The sequence below is a fragment of the Chiroxiphia lanceolata genome, chromosome 13 (assembly GCF_009829145.1).
Source record: "Chiroxiphia lanceolata isolate bChiLan1 chromosome 13, bChiLan1.pri, whole genome shotgun sequence".
In the NCBI taxonomy this organism is placed as follows: Eukaryota; Metazoa; Chordata; class Aves; order Passeriformes; family Pipridae; genus Chiroxiphia; species Chiroxiphia lanceolata.
Genome location: NC_045649.1, coordinates 14,662,620 through 14,681,654, shown reverse-complemented (window position 1 = coordinate 14,681,654; position 19,035 = coordinate 14,662,620). Strand labels below are relative to the sequence as shown.

Below are 19,035 nucleotides of genomic sequence, written 5' to 3'. Positions count from 1 at the left end.
AGGAAAACACAGCTGCAGCCTATGAGTAGCTGCCAGCACATTCTGCTGTAGGGTTTGGCATTAGGTGAGGGTGTCTGAAAAATAACTGGTTTCGATTTTGTTTGTGCTGCTTTGTTCAAGTCTCTGAGTTATAACAAGGTAGGGAACACACCCAGCCATGAGGCTTTCTCAGGGACCTTCAGAACACAGGGAAAGGCACACACATCTGTAACAACTTTATTTCAAAATCTTTTTATTCAACTGTTATTCAGCAATATACAATACAGTTTATAAACAAATGTCTTATCTTGTTTCCAATCTTCATTTAAAAATAAATATTATTGACAGTGAATATTAATTATGGTAAGATGTACCTTTTTATGTCTCCAAAAGAAATAATTTAATTAAAAAAGAAAAAGGAAATCCAAAAAACCTAAACACAATAATCTACTAAAAATATTTCCTTTCTTAGGAAGGGTTTGACCCAACATATTTACATATTGTCATAAAGATAACTGCTCAACAGTTCGTGCAAAATGAAGAGTCAGAGGAAAGGTTTAGAAAAGAAAAAATATTACATTAAAATAGAGAAATCATAAGTGCCATGCACAGAGCAGGGCTTTACACCATAGAGTCTGGAAACTAGATGCATTATTCTATGTGATTTACTTTTCTGTGGCATCCCAAAAAATATGTTTTTCCCCCCATGTAGAATTTATCATGCTTCTTTCAGTCTCTTTCTGTCCATCTTTAAAACTGTAGGTATTTTTTTTGTCAGGGATTTTGTTTGTTATTAAATAGGTTCCTTTCTGTTTGGCAGAGGAGGAGTGGAGGGAGTAGTCCGTCAGTGGTTTACTAATAAATGTACAAGCTTATGCAGTATTAACAGGGACACGTATAGGAGTGGGTCTGTAGCATAAATAGGTCCTGTACCTAGAAAAGAAAGAGACAAGGGAGAGAAGGAGATTTGATTTTTTTATCTTTTCCAATATAGAAGATTAAATGCAGAAGAGAAATATAGGAAGATTTATTTTTATCACTTCAGTGCCAGGGGTCAGGAGCTTAATTTTAATAGTAAAACAGCATCCTCAAGCTATCCAACTCAAAGAGCTTTCTCCTCCCCCTCCCAAATCTAACTCCACTTAGCTCATTCCATTATGTGTTACTAATGGTATGCCTAAACTTGGCTTCAGCCAAGTTACCAGCAATTCAGATTTCTATAAATACACCTTAATCTGGTATATAGTTTCTTGAGAAATGACAGGTATCAACCACCCATTACTTTAAAGGGAAATGACAAATGCTGTAGCTGTACTCCTTGATTAACAGGACACAAACCCATTTCATTTGGAATGGGAACAGCAAGACCTTGACATCTTCTTTACCTTTTATAGGAAAGAGCGGAATTTTAAATTAAAAACGTGCACAGGAGCTGTAGAAAGACAGAGGTCAGATGTGGAACACGTCTGTCACAGTCATTCCATCCAAACAAGGGAGGGCAAGACGGCTCCTTCTCTGAGGAGGGACCTCATGGGGCAGGACAGGGCTGTGGGGCATTGAGGCACGTGCTGGGGCAGGAAAGAGGTGCCTGTGCTCTTGCAGCTGCTGAGGGAGGACACAGCTCCCCCTGGGCAGGGACAGGCACCAGTGCTTTTGCTCTCAGCCACGTCCATGCTGCAGCTAACAAAGCTGTCCCTGCCTCATATCCGCTTACACTAAGATACTTGTTCATTTTTTTTTATTTCCTAGCTACATGTGCCAAACAGACAGATATTCACTGTGTGCACCGTGGTCTGGCCCCTCTCCCTTGTGTGCTGAGGGCTGTGGAGCTGAGGTCTGTTGGCCAGGAGAGCAGACACACAGACATTGTGTGAGGTGTGGGGCTGCTCCATCTCTGAAACGAGTCACTGCTGAGCTGCCAGGCAAGGGCAGAACAGCCCCTTCCCACGGAGCAGCTCTGCTGTCCTGCTGCAGCCCAGGCTGTTGCTGTGGGACAGGAGATCACTGCCTGGAGCTCCCTGACCCCTGCAGAGCCCACACAGGGCTGGGCCACAGCAGCACCAAGTGCCCATGGGTGACACCATCCAAAGCCATGCCGTTGTCACCAACACGGTAACATGACAGTGCAGGGCTGGGACTGATGTCTCACGAGGCCATGGGACATTTCCACAGGGCTGGATGCAAAAGCAGGAGCCCAGCTGGGGTTTGCCCTGCAGCTGGAGGGCAGAGAGGCACCTAGGGAGAGGCTTCATCAATGCTGAACACCTGATCTGTGGGAGTAATCAATGCCCAAAATACTGACCATCACTCAGAAACACAGCTGTCAGAGCCACTTTGCAAAGCATGACAACTTAAAAAAAAAGTTTTCTGTGTTCAGTACCTCTGATAAAGGAATCAGGGCATTTCTATTTAGGATATTCACTTCAGGCACCCTAATGCAAATACTTTAGTCTTGGTCTCTAGGAGATGTGAGTGTCTCTCAGCTGTGGCATGATCAAAGGAAATGCCTCAGACAGATCTGAGTAAACCACTGCTCTTGGGCTCACTGTTCCAGCTGCCTCATAATCTATACACACCTCACCAGCAAAGCTGGAGTATTGTTACCCAGCATCAAAAATAGTACACAGTAATATGGTGTGCAATTGAGGAACTCAAGAAATGTCCCCACAGTGCTATCTCACAGACTCCCAGACTGTGTGGTGATTATTTAGTTATTAAGGTTTTAATTAAATCCTTGCATGCACAAACACATGCTAAGGACTGCCTATGTAGCAACAGCAAGGCATTAAGATGAATACAAGATTTTTGTTTTGAAAGCTGAAAAATCATTAGCAAGCACAATTACCTTTAGCAACCAAAGGAGTAACTCAAATTTGTGCAAAGAAGACACTAAAAGTGGGTGCAGGAAAGGGCACAACAGCTGCCAAAGCTCAGGTTCCCAGCCAGCACATGGACAGACAGTCATCAACCATAAATGCAGCAATGCAGAAGCTCACAAGCTCAGAGTTCCCTGCCCCAGGATCCAGCCTTGCAGAGCTGAGGGGCAAGGAGGTCCTGCCCCTGGAGACCTGCAGGCAAGTGATCCTCCTTTCCTATGCTCAGAGGGTGTGGGCAGCAGGAGCCCTGCCTTGTGTGTATTCCAACCCTGCCAAATTTCCCTGGGCCAACCTGGGAGCAACAGCACATAGGGCTGTGACAACCATGCCCCAGGGACCTCCCTCCTTCAGCAGGTTCCCCCTTCCCTTACAAATATACAGCCAATGCACAAGTACATTATATCCTATGGTTTTGGCAAGGATAAAACTCCAATCTACCTACACCAAGGAGAGAAAAGAGCTTGCTGATTGGGAAGGCTGAAGGTGAGCCCTGTTGTCTGCCTCTGAGCCTGATGTGCCATGTGGTACCTGAAGACAGATGCTTATTCATAAACTGCAGTCCTGGGCCCAACAGACCCACACTTCCAGTGAGCACATCCCCGTTTCCAAGCTGTCAGATGGCTGTCCTCCCTTCTGGCACATGGCACAGCTGCCAGCCCAGGACAGTCCCCACATGCTATTGCTGTCCCCTGTGCTTGTGGATGGCAGGGGCATCCTGGCATCATTTGACACTCCTGGCAGCTGCAGGCAGCTCACTGGTGCCAAATTGGTGCCAATTCCACACCTGCCCACCACTGCAGGGAAGATCTGGCCTTGGGTATTTATTATGCTGAAACCTGAGGGTGGTGAGAACTCATTTTTTCCCTGCCAGGGCTGAACTTAGTCTTTCAGTGAAGAGGACTTGAGTCTGAGGAGATGCTGCCAGTTACTCGGAAGGCAAGGTGTGCTTTTGTGAGGGGGAATTCCTCTGGAAACACTGAGAAAGCTCAACCTGGAGGAGCAGGCTCTTGTAGCTCAAGTGCTCTTACAACCACGATACTGAAGGGCTGCCAGGGACACCAGGTTAGGATTGTTTCTGCTTTGAATGCAAAGCAGTGTTAGTCCCAGCTCCTTGCAGCAGCTGTGTGCCTGCTCACTGAAACCATTCCTATGTCAGTTTTACCTTTATGTACTAATTTTAGTTTAAATTTCAATACAGAACTGTGAATTCAACAGTCCAAATTTTGTCTTTTCATTTTGTTGAAACGGCTGTTGTTTTTAACCTACATTCTTCATCTTCTTAATTGGACAGCAGAATGTGAGTTCAGAGTCTGTTAACAGAATCTCAGCAGTTAAATAAAACGTATTTTTAAAAAATTATTTGAAAGCAATTATTCTTACTGAACACCAAATGCAAGGCTTCTTTTTTCATACTGATTCAGTGTTGTTCTGCTCTAAGACTTCAGGCAATAGGAAGTACATAGAACTTCAGAATTCTCCTCCCTCTGAACATAAGCAGACCAGAAATATAATTTCCAGTATTTTCTCCCTATTTAGTTAACCTGAACTCCTTCCATTATAGGTACTGTTGTTTATAAACAAACTGAACTTAGTCTGCTCAATTCCACTGTTACTGCAGCAGCGGAAGTCTTGACTTTTAGTTAATAAATTGCTACATCTGTAGATGTAAACAAACTGAATGTGTGCCTGAGCACAAGGATCTGGACACACATCTGTCCCAGATGTGAGAACAGAGAGTTTCTATTCAGACACTTTAAATCAGGAATGCACAGTTACTTGCAAACTACAGATATTTACAAGAAAACATTTCATCGATACTTTGAATATTCATTTGATGATTTGTTATTGCAAACCTATTTATCCCTATTCAGACTTAGATTTTTGCTTTTAAATTATTTATATGAACATGGCTAAAAGGGAAAGTCTACCACCATGCAGAGCAAGAACAAATTGTTCTCTTTGTGTACGTTGAATTGCTCTCTGGCATCACTCAACCTTCTTTTTGATTTATGACATAATAGTGTTTTACTGTAATTCTCTATTTAATTATTTTTTTTAATGCCAGAATTAATCAAAGTTGGACTTAAAACAGTTCAATCAAAACCAAACATTAATTAACCAAGTGACGTGCGACACAAGGAAAAAATGGGATGAGTCTTTTACAAGCTATATTTAACAAATGGTCAAAACCCACAGTTTCCAGCAGTTACCTATTTTTCTTCCTAGAAAGAATCTGAAAAGTACTTTGATGTCTCTTTCCGAGATGGTAGTAAAATGCAGTGGCCCATATAATAAAAAGCTGAAAGACATCAGTAGCCTATTTTCCTTGAAAGATGAGATGATAACACCTAAAATCAGACTGCCTATTGATGATGGAGCTGGGGCCCTGGCTGGCAGTGTCACGAGACATTTCTCTGTAGTGGCTTTTATGCAGTGACCTGTCAGCCTCAGCCTATTTCCTTACAGAACAATGCCCAATTAAAGACCTCAAACCTGGCATTTCATTAAGAGGTGAGGGATGAAGCCGACCACATAGATTGATCTATTCTCTCAGTCCAGAAACTTTAGACTGCACTTGAGACGTGCTCTTGGAGAAACTGTTCCTACTACTTGGTATCTATGGAAAAACAGAGTTTTACATGGGTTGTTGGTCAAGGATCATTACAAGCAATAACCTCCTAGATAAAACAAATTCTCACTTACTGACACACATTTGGAGCACCTGCACTGAATTGAAGGGAATTTACCAAACTTCAGATCTAAGGGGCTTCTCAGAAGTTTTTAATTAAAAAGACACCATTACTATAGACTTACTGAACCGAAGATATGATATGCTACACCCCATTAGAATTACTCCACGGCTGGAGACAAGATCTTGTAAGCTGTCCTTCTCCCACTCTGAAATACTCCCAGCACAATCCACACACTGCATTTTTGATACCTCTTTTTTTAAAGGCTTGTACCCGGTGCCTTAAACTTCCCACTTCTCACCAAGAACTAATTCTCCAGGAGGCTGTGCAGAAGTGCATCCAGAGCCTGTGCTAACTTTAGCACACTCTCCCAGCTCAACCCTAGAGCACTGCATGTAACAGGAGGTGTTCTTGTTAAAAGAAGTATTGGTATATAGAAAAAAATACCAAACTACAGGGTCCCCAATGCCTCTGGCTTTCAGCTGGCTGCAGATCATCACGCCCAGGCACCACTAGAAACAGCTCCTGAGCTGCCTGTTGCTGTTGGTAATTTCAGCCATGGTGATGTCCCACATATTTATGAGCACCAGCATGGGATCTGCTCGCCACTGAACCTGCCTAGAAGGCATGATGACAAAATTAGTTTTCTATCCACTACACATTTGTATTTATGATTCACTGAATTTTGGAACAGCTTTCCGTAGCTCATCTCAAAAAAATGCCTTGTAGAAGTCAGTACATGTTTTTATTTGTACACAGCCACGCTGTGTACAAGGTAGGAGCTTGTGATCCTGCTTTTTTCCTTCAGCCACACCATAAAGGTTTTTAGGGTCAAGAGCAAATCTTCTCATGCAGCTGGATGAAACTACCAGCATTGCCTTCCACACTCTTCTCCTTGAAAATGCCCGCATTTCACTTTCCTTAACCACACTGTAGCCTCAACTGTCCAGGAAGCTGAAGCCAATTTTACTGGCCAGAAGACACTGACCAAAGTTTTGTAAAACTGTGTCACCATTTGAGGTCTTCTCAAATACACCCAGGTTTCACCATTTGCCTGCCTTCTCTCAAGATATCCACTGTTGTGTTCCAGCCTATATTTAGAGGTGAATTGCCAAAATACCATGTAACAGGAGTAACTGAAAGCATCTCCTGTCCTAATTTCAGAAAATTAACAGGTTTTATTATTTCCAATAAGATTCCATTTAGAGTATTTAGCACTCTTGAAATGACCGTATTTTATTTATGTGCTGGGCTGAGCTGACCTGACAACACAGAGATGAGGTAGAATGTAAAGCTTGGTAACTCTACAGAGGCTCCATACAGGGCAGCACAATGCAAATTTTCAGCATAGATTAAAAAAAAAAAGTGTATTTGAGAAAAAGCCAATTCTTTGCAGAAGCCTGGTTCTTAATTTTGATTATTCTTGATATGACATCTCAAGAAGTCCACCTAGGACAGAAGACTTCGGTATTTTAGTGGCAAATCACAGCATGGTAGCATAAGGCTACAGATTAGTAAACAAATAAATTGGATGGCAATGAGAGGGGGCTGTAGTCATGCAAAGAAATGATGCAGAAATAAAAGGTTGGTTCTGATAAGAAGCTAAGAAAAGAAAGATTCCTTCTGCAGTATCGATTTTCTGAAGTACTGCAGTGCCTTGCTGGAAGTCAATCTGTGTGAGTGCCTGTGGGACAGGACAGATGCAGGCACTGGCAGAGGAGTAGGGGATGTGTTTCTTAAGGCACCTGCAATTATTGAGGTGCATTTTGGATCGCAGTAGAGGTTATTTTAACTGAGACTCATTAAGGCCAAATTGTTCTCAAAATATTATTGCTGACAATCCCTTCTGAACAAGCTCATGGTACACAAACCAGTCAAGTGCTGAGTTATCCCCTCGGGAGGCTCTTCCCTTCTCCTAGATTGTAAGGACATTATTAGACATAAGGTACAGGATTAAATGGACAATTGATCTGACCCAGCTTAACAGCTGCTGCAGGTCTGCATGGCACAACACTTTTGTACTAAATACAGCCACTGACAAACAGAAAGAGGGGTGGCTGAACCAGTGGATTTGATGAGTGTATGGAAGTGCAACACCAGCTAAGGAGCAAGAAATACCTCTATGTTTCTAAAAAAATTTCTATTTCTTAGGTTACCAAAGAAATGTGCAGTTTCATTGTCAACAGAGTGGCAAAAAATCACCTCCCACTGAAGCTACAAGAAATGGGGACACACAATATGGGGAACAGTTGGTACATTTTCCCTCAATATCCCCACTTCCCTTCTGGGGTGGCCAAAGATGTACAGAGCAGTCTTACCAAAAGCCTGACTCTGCTTCTTCCAGATGCTGCATCTGCCTATGAACACCACTGTGCTGAGAGCAGGCGGGGCCCTGCAAAGCCCAGCAGAGCAGCAGCTGAGCTGATGGAGCCAGGCCCTTGAGGGGCTGCTCTTGGGATCTGTTCTACACTGCAAACAGCCAAATAAACCACTCAGCCACTCCAAATATCCACTCTTGGAGAAATTAAGTAATAACTTCAAGAAAACACCAGGAGGAATTTACAACAAGCTCCAAAAGCTACCACAGCTATAGATAGTGTCAATGGAGAATAGGAACGTGTTCTGAATACTTGAAAAGAGTAATTCATTCTATATAGATTATACAGCTTAAATACTTGCTATTGGTCTGCATTTAAAAAAGCCAGTAACTTTCCTCTTTTGAGATCTGCAGCTGGTCTCTACTCTGTATTACCCTCACATAAACAGATTTCTGCTTTGGCATCTGCGAGATGATCTCACCAAATATCTTATTAAGAGACTCAAACCATGCAACTATGGGTTTGTTTAATTTCCAGAATTTTCTGCAGTTCCATGATCTAAAATTAACTTAACAAAATCAAGGACCATTAATTCATCCCTTAAAAGTTGAATAATGAGAGATACAAAATTCTGTGCAATGTGATTTGGCGGAAAGTGAATTTTAAACTAAAGCATATAGAAAACTGACTAACTAAATTAGGGTAGTTCAGGTTGTAAATGAGCACCCAGCCCTACACATCCTTCTCCTGTATGAGCAACTCCAGAGCATATCAATACACACAAATAGCAAAAAGCACAACTCACTACCTGGATCATGAGGCAACGAAGGATACTGGGAGCTGGTTTCAGTTGCTGAGCTTTGGAATGAGCCTGGGCCATATTATCAGGCTTTAAAAGCCACGTTGCAAAAAAGCAGGCAAGCTAGGTATGGTCACACAATTCCATAGGTTGACACCTTGTGAAAAAGATTTGTAATAAGAGTCACTCTGGACTGGACCACAGACTTCACATTCTGCAATTGATGCAAGCTGCAAATATTTGCAATCCAGAAGTTCTGCAGTTCCGTGCAGTACCCACTTCACTGTCTTCTACAGTATTTTTTACTTGATCAGGATTAGGAGCAAGCTGCCAATGTAGTTGTAATTATCACTCCAATCAGAATTACTAAACTTAAGCAGATTCAAATGCAGATTATTTAAGGACTTTTTTTTTGAAAAATAACCCTATCCTGTTGGTACTTAAAGAACAGAGCTAACTAAGTGCATTAGCAGAATACATGATGACACATGAAAAACGGCTGTATTGTATTGAGAGCATGTGTCAAAAAAAAAAAAAGAAAAGCAGAGCCTGTGATTTGGGGAGGTTTAGGTTGGATATTAGGAAGAAATTCTTTACAGAGAGGATAATCACGCATTGGAATGGGCTGCCCAGGGAAGTGGTGGATTCTCTGTCCCTGGAGGTTTTTAAAATGAGACTGGATGTGGCATCAGTGCCATGGTCTAGTAACCATGATGGTAGCGGATCAAGGGTTGGACTTGATGATCTTGGAGGTCCCTTCCAACCCAGCTGATTCTATGATTCCATGATTTCCATAAAGAAGGGATCACCTTTTTGCTGTAAACAAACAGTAGCATTTTGGGATTGACCCACAAATACACAGACCCTTCAAACCTTTCCAGTGATTGATATTTGCTAGATACTAGCTAACTAAAGACATTGCTATGCTCTAGGTCTAAGGGAGGCCAAGCTTTACAGAACAAGCCAGCAAAGGGTTATTTGGCAAAACTGTGGACATGGGATATTCCTCACTGCCCTCTTTACATGTGAAATCTCCAGCTCCCTGGTGTGAGAGGGTTCAGATTAGAATGCCAATTTTAAAATTTATAAAGCAGTAAAGTATTTCTAATTATGTCAGTTTGGTGAGTTTTACCCATAGAATCTCAAGGTTGGGAAAGACCTGTAAGATCATCAAGTCCAGCCATCAACTCAGCACCACCACAATGTTCCCCACTAAACCATGTCCTCTAATGCCACATCCATATATTCTGTGAACACTTCCAGGAATATAACAATAAAATGATAGACATAGAAGATGATGTCCATTAGAGACCTTACTGTGCTCTGCCTCCTTTGAAGCAGCTGCTCCCAGCACACACAAGGATGTCCTGCTTCCCAGCCACAGCCATGCAAGGGCAGGGTAAGAACAGATATTATCACAGAATATCACAGAATATGCTGAATTGGAAGGGACCCATAAGGATCATCGAGTCCAGCTCCTGGTCCTGCACAGGACACCCCAATGATCCCACCATGTGCCTGAGAGCATTATCCAAATGCTCCTTGAGCTCTGTCAGGCTTGGTGCTGTGACCACTGCCCTGGGCAGCCTGGTCCAGTGCCCAAACACGCTCTGAATGAAGAATCTTTTTCTAATATCCAACCTAAACCTCCCCTGACACAACTTTAAGCCATTCTCTTGGGTCCTGTCTCTGGTCACCACAGAGAAGAGGTCAGTACCTGCCCCTCCTTTGCCCCTCACAAGGAAGCTGCAGTGAGGTCTCCCCTCAGTCTTCTCTTCGCCAGGCTGAACACACCAAGTGCCCTCAGCTGCTCCTCACACAGCTTCCCCTCAAGGCCCTTCACCACCTTAGTTGCCCTCCTTTGGGCACTCTCCAATAGCTTAACATCTTTCTATATTGTGGTGCCCAAAACTGCCCCAATATTGCAGGTGAGGCCGCCCCAGTGCAGAGTAGAGCAGGACAATCCCCTCCCTTGCCCAGCTGGTGATGCTTTGCCTGATGCCCCGCCGGACATGGTTGGCCCTCCTGGCTGCCAGGGCACTGCTGACTCATATTCAACTTGCCATCAACCAGGACCCCCAGGTCCCTTCCCTGCTTTCCAGTTTGGCAGTTTCCATTGGCACCTGCTCAGGACCCTGTGTGAGCTCTGTCAGCACAGCTCCCTCCTCCAGCCGCGGCACAACGACCCCGCGCTCGCTCACACAGGCTCCTCCACGGAGCACGGCTGCTGCTCTGCCAAACTGCTCCTCTTTCCAGCTAATAAAATTGCCTCCCAGCTGATAACAGCCTAGCAATATAAAGTACTTGGTTGTTAGCCGCTGTTGTGACAAATAATACCATTCTGCTGACAACCCCATTTTTTCCAATACGAACCTACTTGAACTGTTTATTATTGACATATGGGGCTGCGCCACTATTATCTAATTTTAAAAAACACATAGTAAACAGCAATAGCGAACCTGCCAGCATTCTTACTGCTTTAGCAAAGCTAAATCAAAACCCAAAGCAAACCCCTTTTATTACCAGCAGAGTCCCGTCAGGCTGTCTTAAGAAAAGAAGGAACACCTTCACAGGACTTGTGCAAGATTCGTTTCCTGGCAGAGCCTACTTTATATTTGCTTTGCAACTACAGATCACCAGTATTAAAAGCATTCTCAGAATCAGCACCAGCAAGACTGTCTGGACATTTCTTTCTGCCATGACTGCTAAGTTTGCCAGTTAAAGTATTAGGGACCTATATAATTGACAACACAGTTCAAGTGTTATTTTATACATCAGTAAAGCTGCATTAGTATAGTGGAGGTGGGGAGTGCTTAACAATTATTGCCTCTTGTAAAACATACAAAGTTAGCTGGTTCTACAAACTAAGATGCCATTTTGCGAAGTATCTACTGAAACTGTATTTAAAGAACTAGCAGTATATATTAGAATTAGCAGTAAAATGATGTTTTTTTATGCAAATACACATGTGGGGGTATTTGCACGAAAATACCACTGATCCTTTCTTCATAAAATTTTCCAATTTTCGCTCACTAATGAATCAATCTCATATAGAAATCTAGACCAACGTTAGGTACAGCTTCCACTTTCATTAAGAAGACTTGGAATACCCCTTTCATTGTGTTTAGTAATATTTTTAAAAATATTTTTTCATCTATAACTTGAAGATACCAAAGAAGTTCAAATACTATTCAGATTTCTTCAAGGGTACTGTACATGCTATAGTAGAATGGGTTGGTACAGTTTTGTCTGTCCTCCAGGGAATAAGCAAGAACCGCTGAAAGGAGGTTACTCAAATAAATTGCATTTCCACAGTACAAAAACATCCTGGCACAGCTTGTTTCTGCCCTAGATAATGAGGTGACACTGTACAGCAGTTTGTGCTTTTGTCCAGTTCGAGAATTAATCCATATTACACAGACACAAAAGAAGATATTTGACCTCACTTGTCCCCAAAGCAGTCTAATTTGCCTAGATATTACAGTGCTAGTGATGTGTACTTAATGAGAACTCTCTTTGCATGTTTATTATCCAGTGACATTTAGGAGGTCAGCCTGATAATTCAGTTATGGCCTCTGTCTTGCTACTTTATTTAATGTAAAGGAAAATGTGATGTGACCGAGGTTGCATTTAACTACAAGTAACAACAGAATGTGAGCTCATACATGGGCTCATAAAAAGCGCAGTAGGAGTGGAGCAGACCCAGACATTACTGAGTGGGAAAGGCAGGGAGCCCAAGCAGAACAGCCACATAGGCTCTCCTTTCTTGCTATTTCGTGTAATGTTCATCTATCAAACATAAACAAGCTCCACAGGCTGTCTCTCAAACTAGCACACAGTCACTGAAGCTCTGACAAAGCCAGGAGAGCTCTAAACTCAAACCCTTACCCAGAGCTAAACCAAACCCACCCACAGCACCTCCAAACAGAGACCCTCTAACCCGCCACAGCTCATCACCTTCAACAAAACATGTGTTCATTTACTTTGCTGTCTCTTAAGCTGCAAAGACACACCCTTTTCTTCCCAATGCACAACCCAGATCGTGTCTCTGACACAATCTCCTGCCTCAAGGTGGGTTGCCACAGCTTGACTGTGCCTGTGTTGCTCTCATGAGCACCACTGGGAGCTGCACATGCACAGAGGCTGCAGAACTGGGACCTGGTGCTTTATTATCTTGGGCCATGTAGCCCACGAGCAGAGTTTCTTCTGCCTCAGACACAAAAGGCTTTGAGGGGGGGAGGGATAGGCATGAAGTGAAGACTTCTGTTCTTCCTTGCTATGAACACTTCATCTCTGCATAACACGTGACTCTGTGTCCTTCCTGGAGCACTCTAAGCACAACGAAGCACAGCTTCTTGTTTCACACTCCCATCTTTGTTTATTTTATTTAAAGCTTTCACTTCTGAGCTTTGAGGCTAGAGATCAAACAAATAAAAGGGAATTTGGAAGCTGCAGTGTCTGATCTGCATTCTGCTCAGAAGTTAAACTATAAATTGCCCCCAAGCCAATACACTCATTTTGGAGACTGTTTTGTAGGATATAACACAGCCAGTTTCCCTCCCAGAAGGTCAGTATGAAGAGCCTTGTTTATTACTTCACCATCAGATGACAAAGTCTCATGACTAAGGCAGAGGACTTGCATTTAAGAGATCTGAAATTAAGTTTTCATATTTAATTTCGCAGCTGTCACAGGACTAAACAAAGCCAGTTATTGTTCTTCCTGCCATTTGTCCATCTCATCCCTTTGGATGACAAACTTTCTAAGATAGAGACACTGTGTTTCACTCAGTGATTCTCCTATATCGCCCCAACTCTACCCAGTAAAAACTAGGAACGCTTCCAAACAGTTACACTATATGCACACTTTCACTTGCTCACCCCAATTTTTTCCTAAGCAGAAGATTCCACTTGTGTAGAGGTATTTAAACTGCAAGCCAGATATTTAGAACCACGTGGACAACAACTGCTTCCCTCATAGTATTAAAAGCAATGATCTTACAAGCAGATCTCTACCTCCTCACAGCCCAAGTCCCATGTCCTAGATTCCTGCTTCAGTCCACCTTTCCAGCAGTAACCTTTCAAGCAGTGACCTTTTTGACTCAGGAGACCACAGCACGAAATTTTTACATGGTTGTTTAAAAATTACAGATAAAATTCTGTGCGAGTAGCTAATGTTTCTGGCATTTGGTCAATTTTTCTGTTAGGCTCGATCTATTTCCTTAAATACCACAATGCTGAATTTCAACCAAATACCATTCTGATGACATGCCCAAAACAATGCATTTTCTATGTATATCCAGTTTGAGACTCTCTGCTCTTTAGAGAATCTCAGTAAGGGACACATTTATTCTAATAAGTTCATGTTTCAGTTCAAGTAGAAGATGTAAAGAATCACAGTTTTCCACAGTACGTGACTGGGACAGCAACTGAAGTCAACAAGAGCCCTGAAGGCACATCTCAATGTAGCATTTGATCTATAATCACATTTATTGGAATACAAGCACATAGAGGCCCTATCTTACTACACTGAACATACTGGGAAGATTTCTATTGCAAGGAAAATAGGATTAGAACCCAATTCATGCAGGACACTCTAGCTAGTGCCATGCCATCAGCTCTTATGCAGAGCTCACTGGTGTCTTAAATGAGGGTGTTTCTTAATTGCTGATGACAAATCCAGTGTTCTAGCACATTTCTGCTTTTATACAGAGGAAATATCCCTGTATACAACGAAAAAGACTTAAAAATGCTAAAGACTTTTGAGAGCAAATGATTAGATGATTCAATTACTACACACAGATTTGGTGCAACTACTTATCTGTACGTGTTACAGGGCTCAAAATAGGATAATGAAACACGTATTATACTACTATGCAGATATAATTCATACAGCAGCACAAGGTTAGGTCCTGCAGAATTACACACCATGTGAACAAAGATTTAGTTTGATTTGTTGGCCCTACTGTGTGGAAAACCAGTTACAACACTGCCTTGAGGGGGTGGACTTGAAACAGGGCTTCTAGTTCCCAGAGGTAAAAAAAAAAAAAAAAAAAAAAAGAGGAAAAAAAGGCATTTTCCATAAAGCAACTGCATTCTTTACAGAGAACAATAATTACTGTACCTAAAATAGCTCTAAAGAACACCACTTTAACATACAAATGGGAAACTCTGAAGGTCAAAATGTAATTTTCTTTTAAGACATTTTGAAGATAGTTTAGTGCTTATCCAACCCAAGTTGGCAGCACTGGAGACCCGAGTCTTCCATTTCCTCACAAAAGCAGGTGACGTCCCTGCAAGTCCTCATCACACTGACTGCTAAGTCAGTATTTTATCCACATGTCTTTATGCAACACTTCATGTCTAGGGAAGATTTCTTGCCTCTACACCAAGCTGTCTCTCTCTGCTTCAAACCAGGACCCTGGCACAGACAGTCCTTCTAAGACACATGAGTGATGGGGATTGTGATGGCAGCAATCTGCTTCACAAAAGCAACCAAAGAGATCTCTCGTGGTTACAAGACTCAGATGGTTCTGGTCTAGAAGGCACCTGAACTAGGAACTTTGAGGGTCAAATCCCTCAGCTTCTAATAAGTAATTACAGGCAGCTCCAAACTGCCACAGGTACGGAAATTACAACAAACCAAGTAGAAGCCCGTTATTCAGGGAGGTCTTTGATTCAAGCAGAGTAAAAAGCCATTATTTCTACAGGGGACCATGCCAAAATACAAAATTAGTTGCCTCCCTCTTACAGAGAAAAAAGCAGGTGCTGGTTTACACGTAATTAAGTCAGTACTAGGAGCAGTGATCTTGTGCTCTCTGCACTGACTTCAGCTTCTCTGGCACAGGAGCTGCCACAGAGTGGCACTGTTCACAGACACCAGCGTGCCCAGGAGAGAGCTCACAGCACGAAATTTTGGTTTAGCCAGTTTTGTAGCCCTCAGCATCAGTCTCCATCTGGAGATCCCCACTAAATATTCTTCTGTGTTCTACTACCTTTTTCACTAATTCAAATCATTCCATTACCTCCATTGCTGGCCACAATGCTATTAGTTTATTTTCAGAATTTAATCCAGCCTAGAAATGATGCAGTAGTGCCACATCCCCAAACCACAGACATGTACAAAATTGGGACAGACAGCAGTTTAGATGATCTGGGCAGGAGGTCTTGCCCTAACAGACATATGTGACATGCTGTCTTGGCAGCACACGCTCACATCCATCTGTTGACGTGGAACTGAGCCCACTGCGCTTCCACTGCCCTGTTTTCAGTTTTCATGCACCACTTAAGCTCTGGGTTCAGTAGGCAGGGTGCATAGTGCTGTGAGTCCCAAACCCAACTTCTACTGTCAGCATGGAAAACACTGCAAGAATTCTCACAGTCACTGAGTGGAGAGGAAACATGAAAAAAAACCCCCAGCCCTGGGGTCCTAGGAGGAAAGCGGATCTTTCCAACAGGAAAACAACACATCATGAGCATTAGTGTTGACTTCAATTTCTTGTGGTCCCTGAATTCAGGAAAAGCAAACTGAACTTTTTAAAATGCCCACAAGCACCTGTAGTTATCACCTTATCTTCCACCAGACATCAGTGAACAGCCAGCTTAGTCTTGGGAATGACAAGGAGTAAAACCCAGCTTTCATATGTATTTCTACATGAGAAAAAACTAATTATTCAGAAAACAACAAAAGGTAGTAGCCAGATAAAACACAGCACCTGTAAAGCACCAGCAGGTCATGGTGACCCATATACAAATTATTTCCATTACTGTGAGCCAAAACCTGCAACTGTTTGCCCTGAGAGTGTGAAGAGGCATCAGGAAGAAGTGTGAACACCTCTGCATGAGGATTATGAATCTGCGTCAGAAGAGACTCAGCAGAGAGGGGAGCTCAGGGCCTTCCCTGCACAGTCAGTGGCATAAAATTGTTTTCCTTCTTGCACAGACAACTTGGCAGGAACATTTGTTCAACATTAGCTAAGTGACAGTGGCTGAGAGAGGAGCTGAAGCCCAGCCAGAGCAGCAGCACACCTTTGAAGCTTGAAACACTTTTGCAATGCAGATTTAAGATTATGTTCTTTGTCCTAGACTTTCCTGTCATTAGTTAAAGGTTTATAACGGCCTTCTCTGTCAAGCTGTAATATGGTAATGTGGCATTAATAACTTAATACAGTATTAACTGATAGACAATCGGTATTAGCATGATGTTTACATTTGAAAACCATTATACAGTGCTGTATCTCCAATTGTTATCCTGCCATTAAATCAGATGTGGACCTTATTACACAGCAATTGACATTTCCCTTCCGAACCTGCACCCCACTCTGCATGGGCCCTGCAGCTGTCGGGGACAACCAGCCCTGCAACCACTGGCTGATCTAAATTCTCTGTAGAACATCCACGGCGTTGCGCTCACCTGTGGCTGCAACTACTGTTTCAAAAGCCTCATCCTAGAAGCTGAAAGGGGGTTCTGAAAGCGGGGCCTCCCATAACCTCATCCTAAAAGCTGCAAGGTGGTTCTGGAGGCGGGGCCTCCCATAGCACCTACCGAAAGGATGCAGGTCCCTGCCTTGCGCTCAGACGCACCTCCCCAGTCCTCGCCTAGGCTGGGCCAACGCACCAGCCCCGGCTTTTGAGACAACTTAAGCGCACTTGCCTACAGATTTGGGTGCGATTATTTAGCTTTAGCATCGCAGCGACAGCCCCACCCATAGCAAAGGAGGGGTCACGGTGGCTGACCCGCGAGTGGGGGTCCCCCTCCCGCCCCCGCGCCCTACCTGACCCGTGCTGCTGGCGGAGGATGGCTGCCTGCCCGGGCGGCGGCGAGGCCGAGGAGGCGGCAGCGGCGGCCGTCGAGGCGGTGACAGTGGCGGCGGTGGCGCTGGCGGCGGTGCCCCCCTGTGCCGGGGCCGGCGGCGAAGGCGGCGGCGGGCGCTTGCCGGGGCCGGGCGGCGGCGTGGGGCGGGCGGCGGGGCCGTGGCGGCGCGGGGCGGCCCCGCTCTGGATGTGCGACACCGCCTCGGCCGCCTGCACGTCGGGCGGCGCGAAGCGGGACAGGACGCGCAGCAGCGCCTGAGCCTTGTGCTCCTGCGTCTCGTCGTCGCTGTAGTCCGACACGCGGCACTGGTACACGCCCTCGTCCTGCCGCCGCACGCCCGAGAGCCGCAGCCGGTGCGAGATGTCGTTGCCCTGGACGCGGACCGTCTGCAAGAGAGAGCGCACCGCCGGCACCGCCTCAGCCCCGGGCAGCGACCCGGCCCTGGCCCCAGCCGCGGGGCGAATTCCCCCCGAATCACCGGACACCGAGCCCTTAAAGCCCCACCTCGCCGTTCCAAAGCCGCACACCCCCCTCACCACCAACGCCCCCGCGGGGCTCCCCTCGCCCCCCGCGCAGTGCCCGGTGCCGGGCAGCCTCCAGCCCGCACGAATCGCCCCGTGGGGAACGCGCAGCCCCTCGGGGGTCGCCCCGCGCCTGCTGCAGAGGGACAAGCCTGGCTGGGCTCGGTGACACCCCGCCGGGGCCGAGCAGGGGACCTGAGTCCGGCTCCGCCAGAGCGGCTCAGCACCGCGGAGAGGGGCAGCGGCACCCCGGGCCCGCATCAAATAAAGGGGCGTGTTTCCTGCAGGACAGGCAGAGAAGGGGGTCGCTTTGCGACATTTTCTCCTAATCTGGCCCACAGTCTTTTCCAAACGTGGCTAAGGAAGAGCTGTAAGGCAAGCATCACTTCCTCTGGATTTGCAAAGAATGAGACGTGACTGCAAAACCAGCAACAGATGGTATCGCGTTGATCGAGCCGTGACACATTGAGGAGGGGAAACGTGCCACAGTCCTGCCGTGCTGCAGGAGCAGGGCTGCCAGTGAGACCAGCTGCATTCGTGTGTCAGGAAAGGAGGGGGGCATGCAGTAAACCCCACGTGCATGGGAGGAGGGGTGCACACCCATCTCGAGCTGCACTTACACTGATTTTGGTTGCGTCCTTATTTGTTACCTAAAAGAACAGAAAAAAGGGAGATTAGACTCAGTGCTGCCAGTACCTCAACAAGATGCTCATATTCCCACCCCAGTGCAAGGACAGGACATGGACAGATACAACTTTCTCCACTTGCCAATCACACAGCTCGTGTGTGGCCTGGGGGAGTTCCCCAGATTATGGGTAGGGCAGCAAACCAGTGCTCAGCTGGAGAGATTGTTTTGGTACAGCTCCCGTGGTGCCCACAGAAGTGCTGCCTTCACCCAGGGTGCGAACAGCAGCCAAAGAAACGCTTGTTGCATGCTGTGCTGCTCACAGCTGCTGACAAACACCGGGGAAGATGCTTTACCAGCAGCACCGCAGTGAAGTGCTTGGGCAAGCTGGATCCCGCACTGCTCAGGGCAGAGC

General features: G+C 45.0%; 1 protein-coding gene across 1 annotated transcript in view; it reads right to left on the bottom strand.

Moving 5' to 3' along the window:
* Positions 1 to 204: 204 nt before the first annotated feature.
* The window catches only part of VSTM2B (V-set and transmembrane domain containing 2B), a 141,442-nt gene continuing 122,611 nt past the window's right edge, over positions 205 to 19,035 (bottom strand). The window contains exons 8-10 of the mRNA XM_032701390.1: positions 18,616 to 18,645; positions 17,434 to 17,860; positions 205 to 912 (exon numbers count right to left, since the gene is read on the bottom strand). Coding sequence (XP_032557281.1) covers positions 824 to 912; positions 17,434 to 17,860; positions 18,616 to 18,645 — 546 coding nt within the window. The 3' untranslated portion in view covers positions 205 to 823. The remainder of the gene's footprint in view (positions 913 to 17,433; positions 17,861 to 18,615; positions 18,646 to 19,035) is intronic.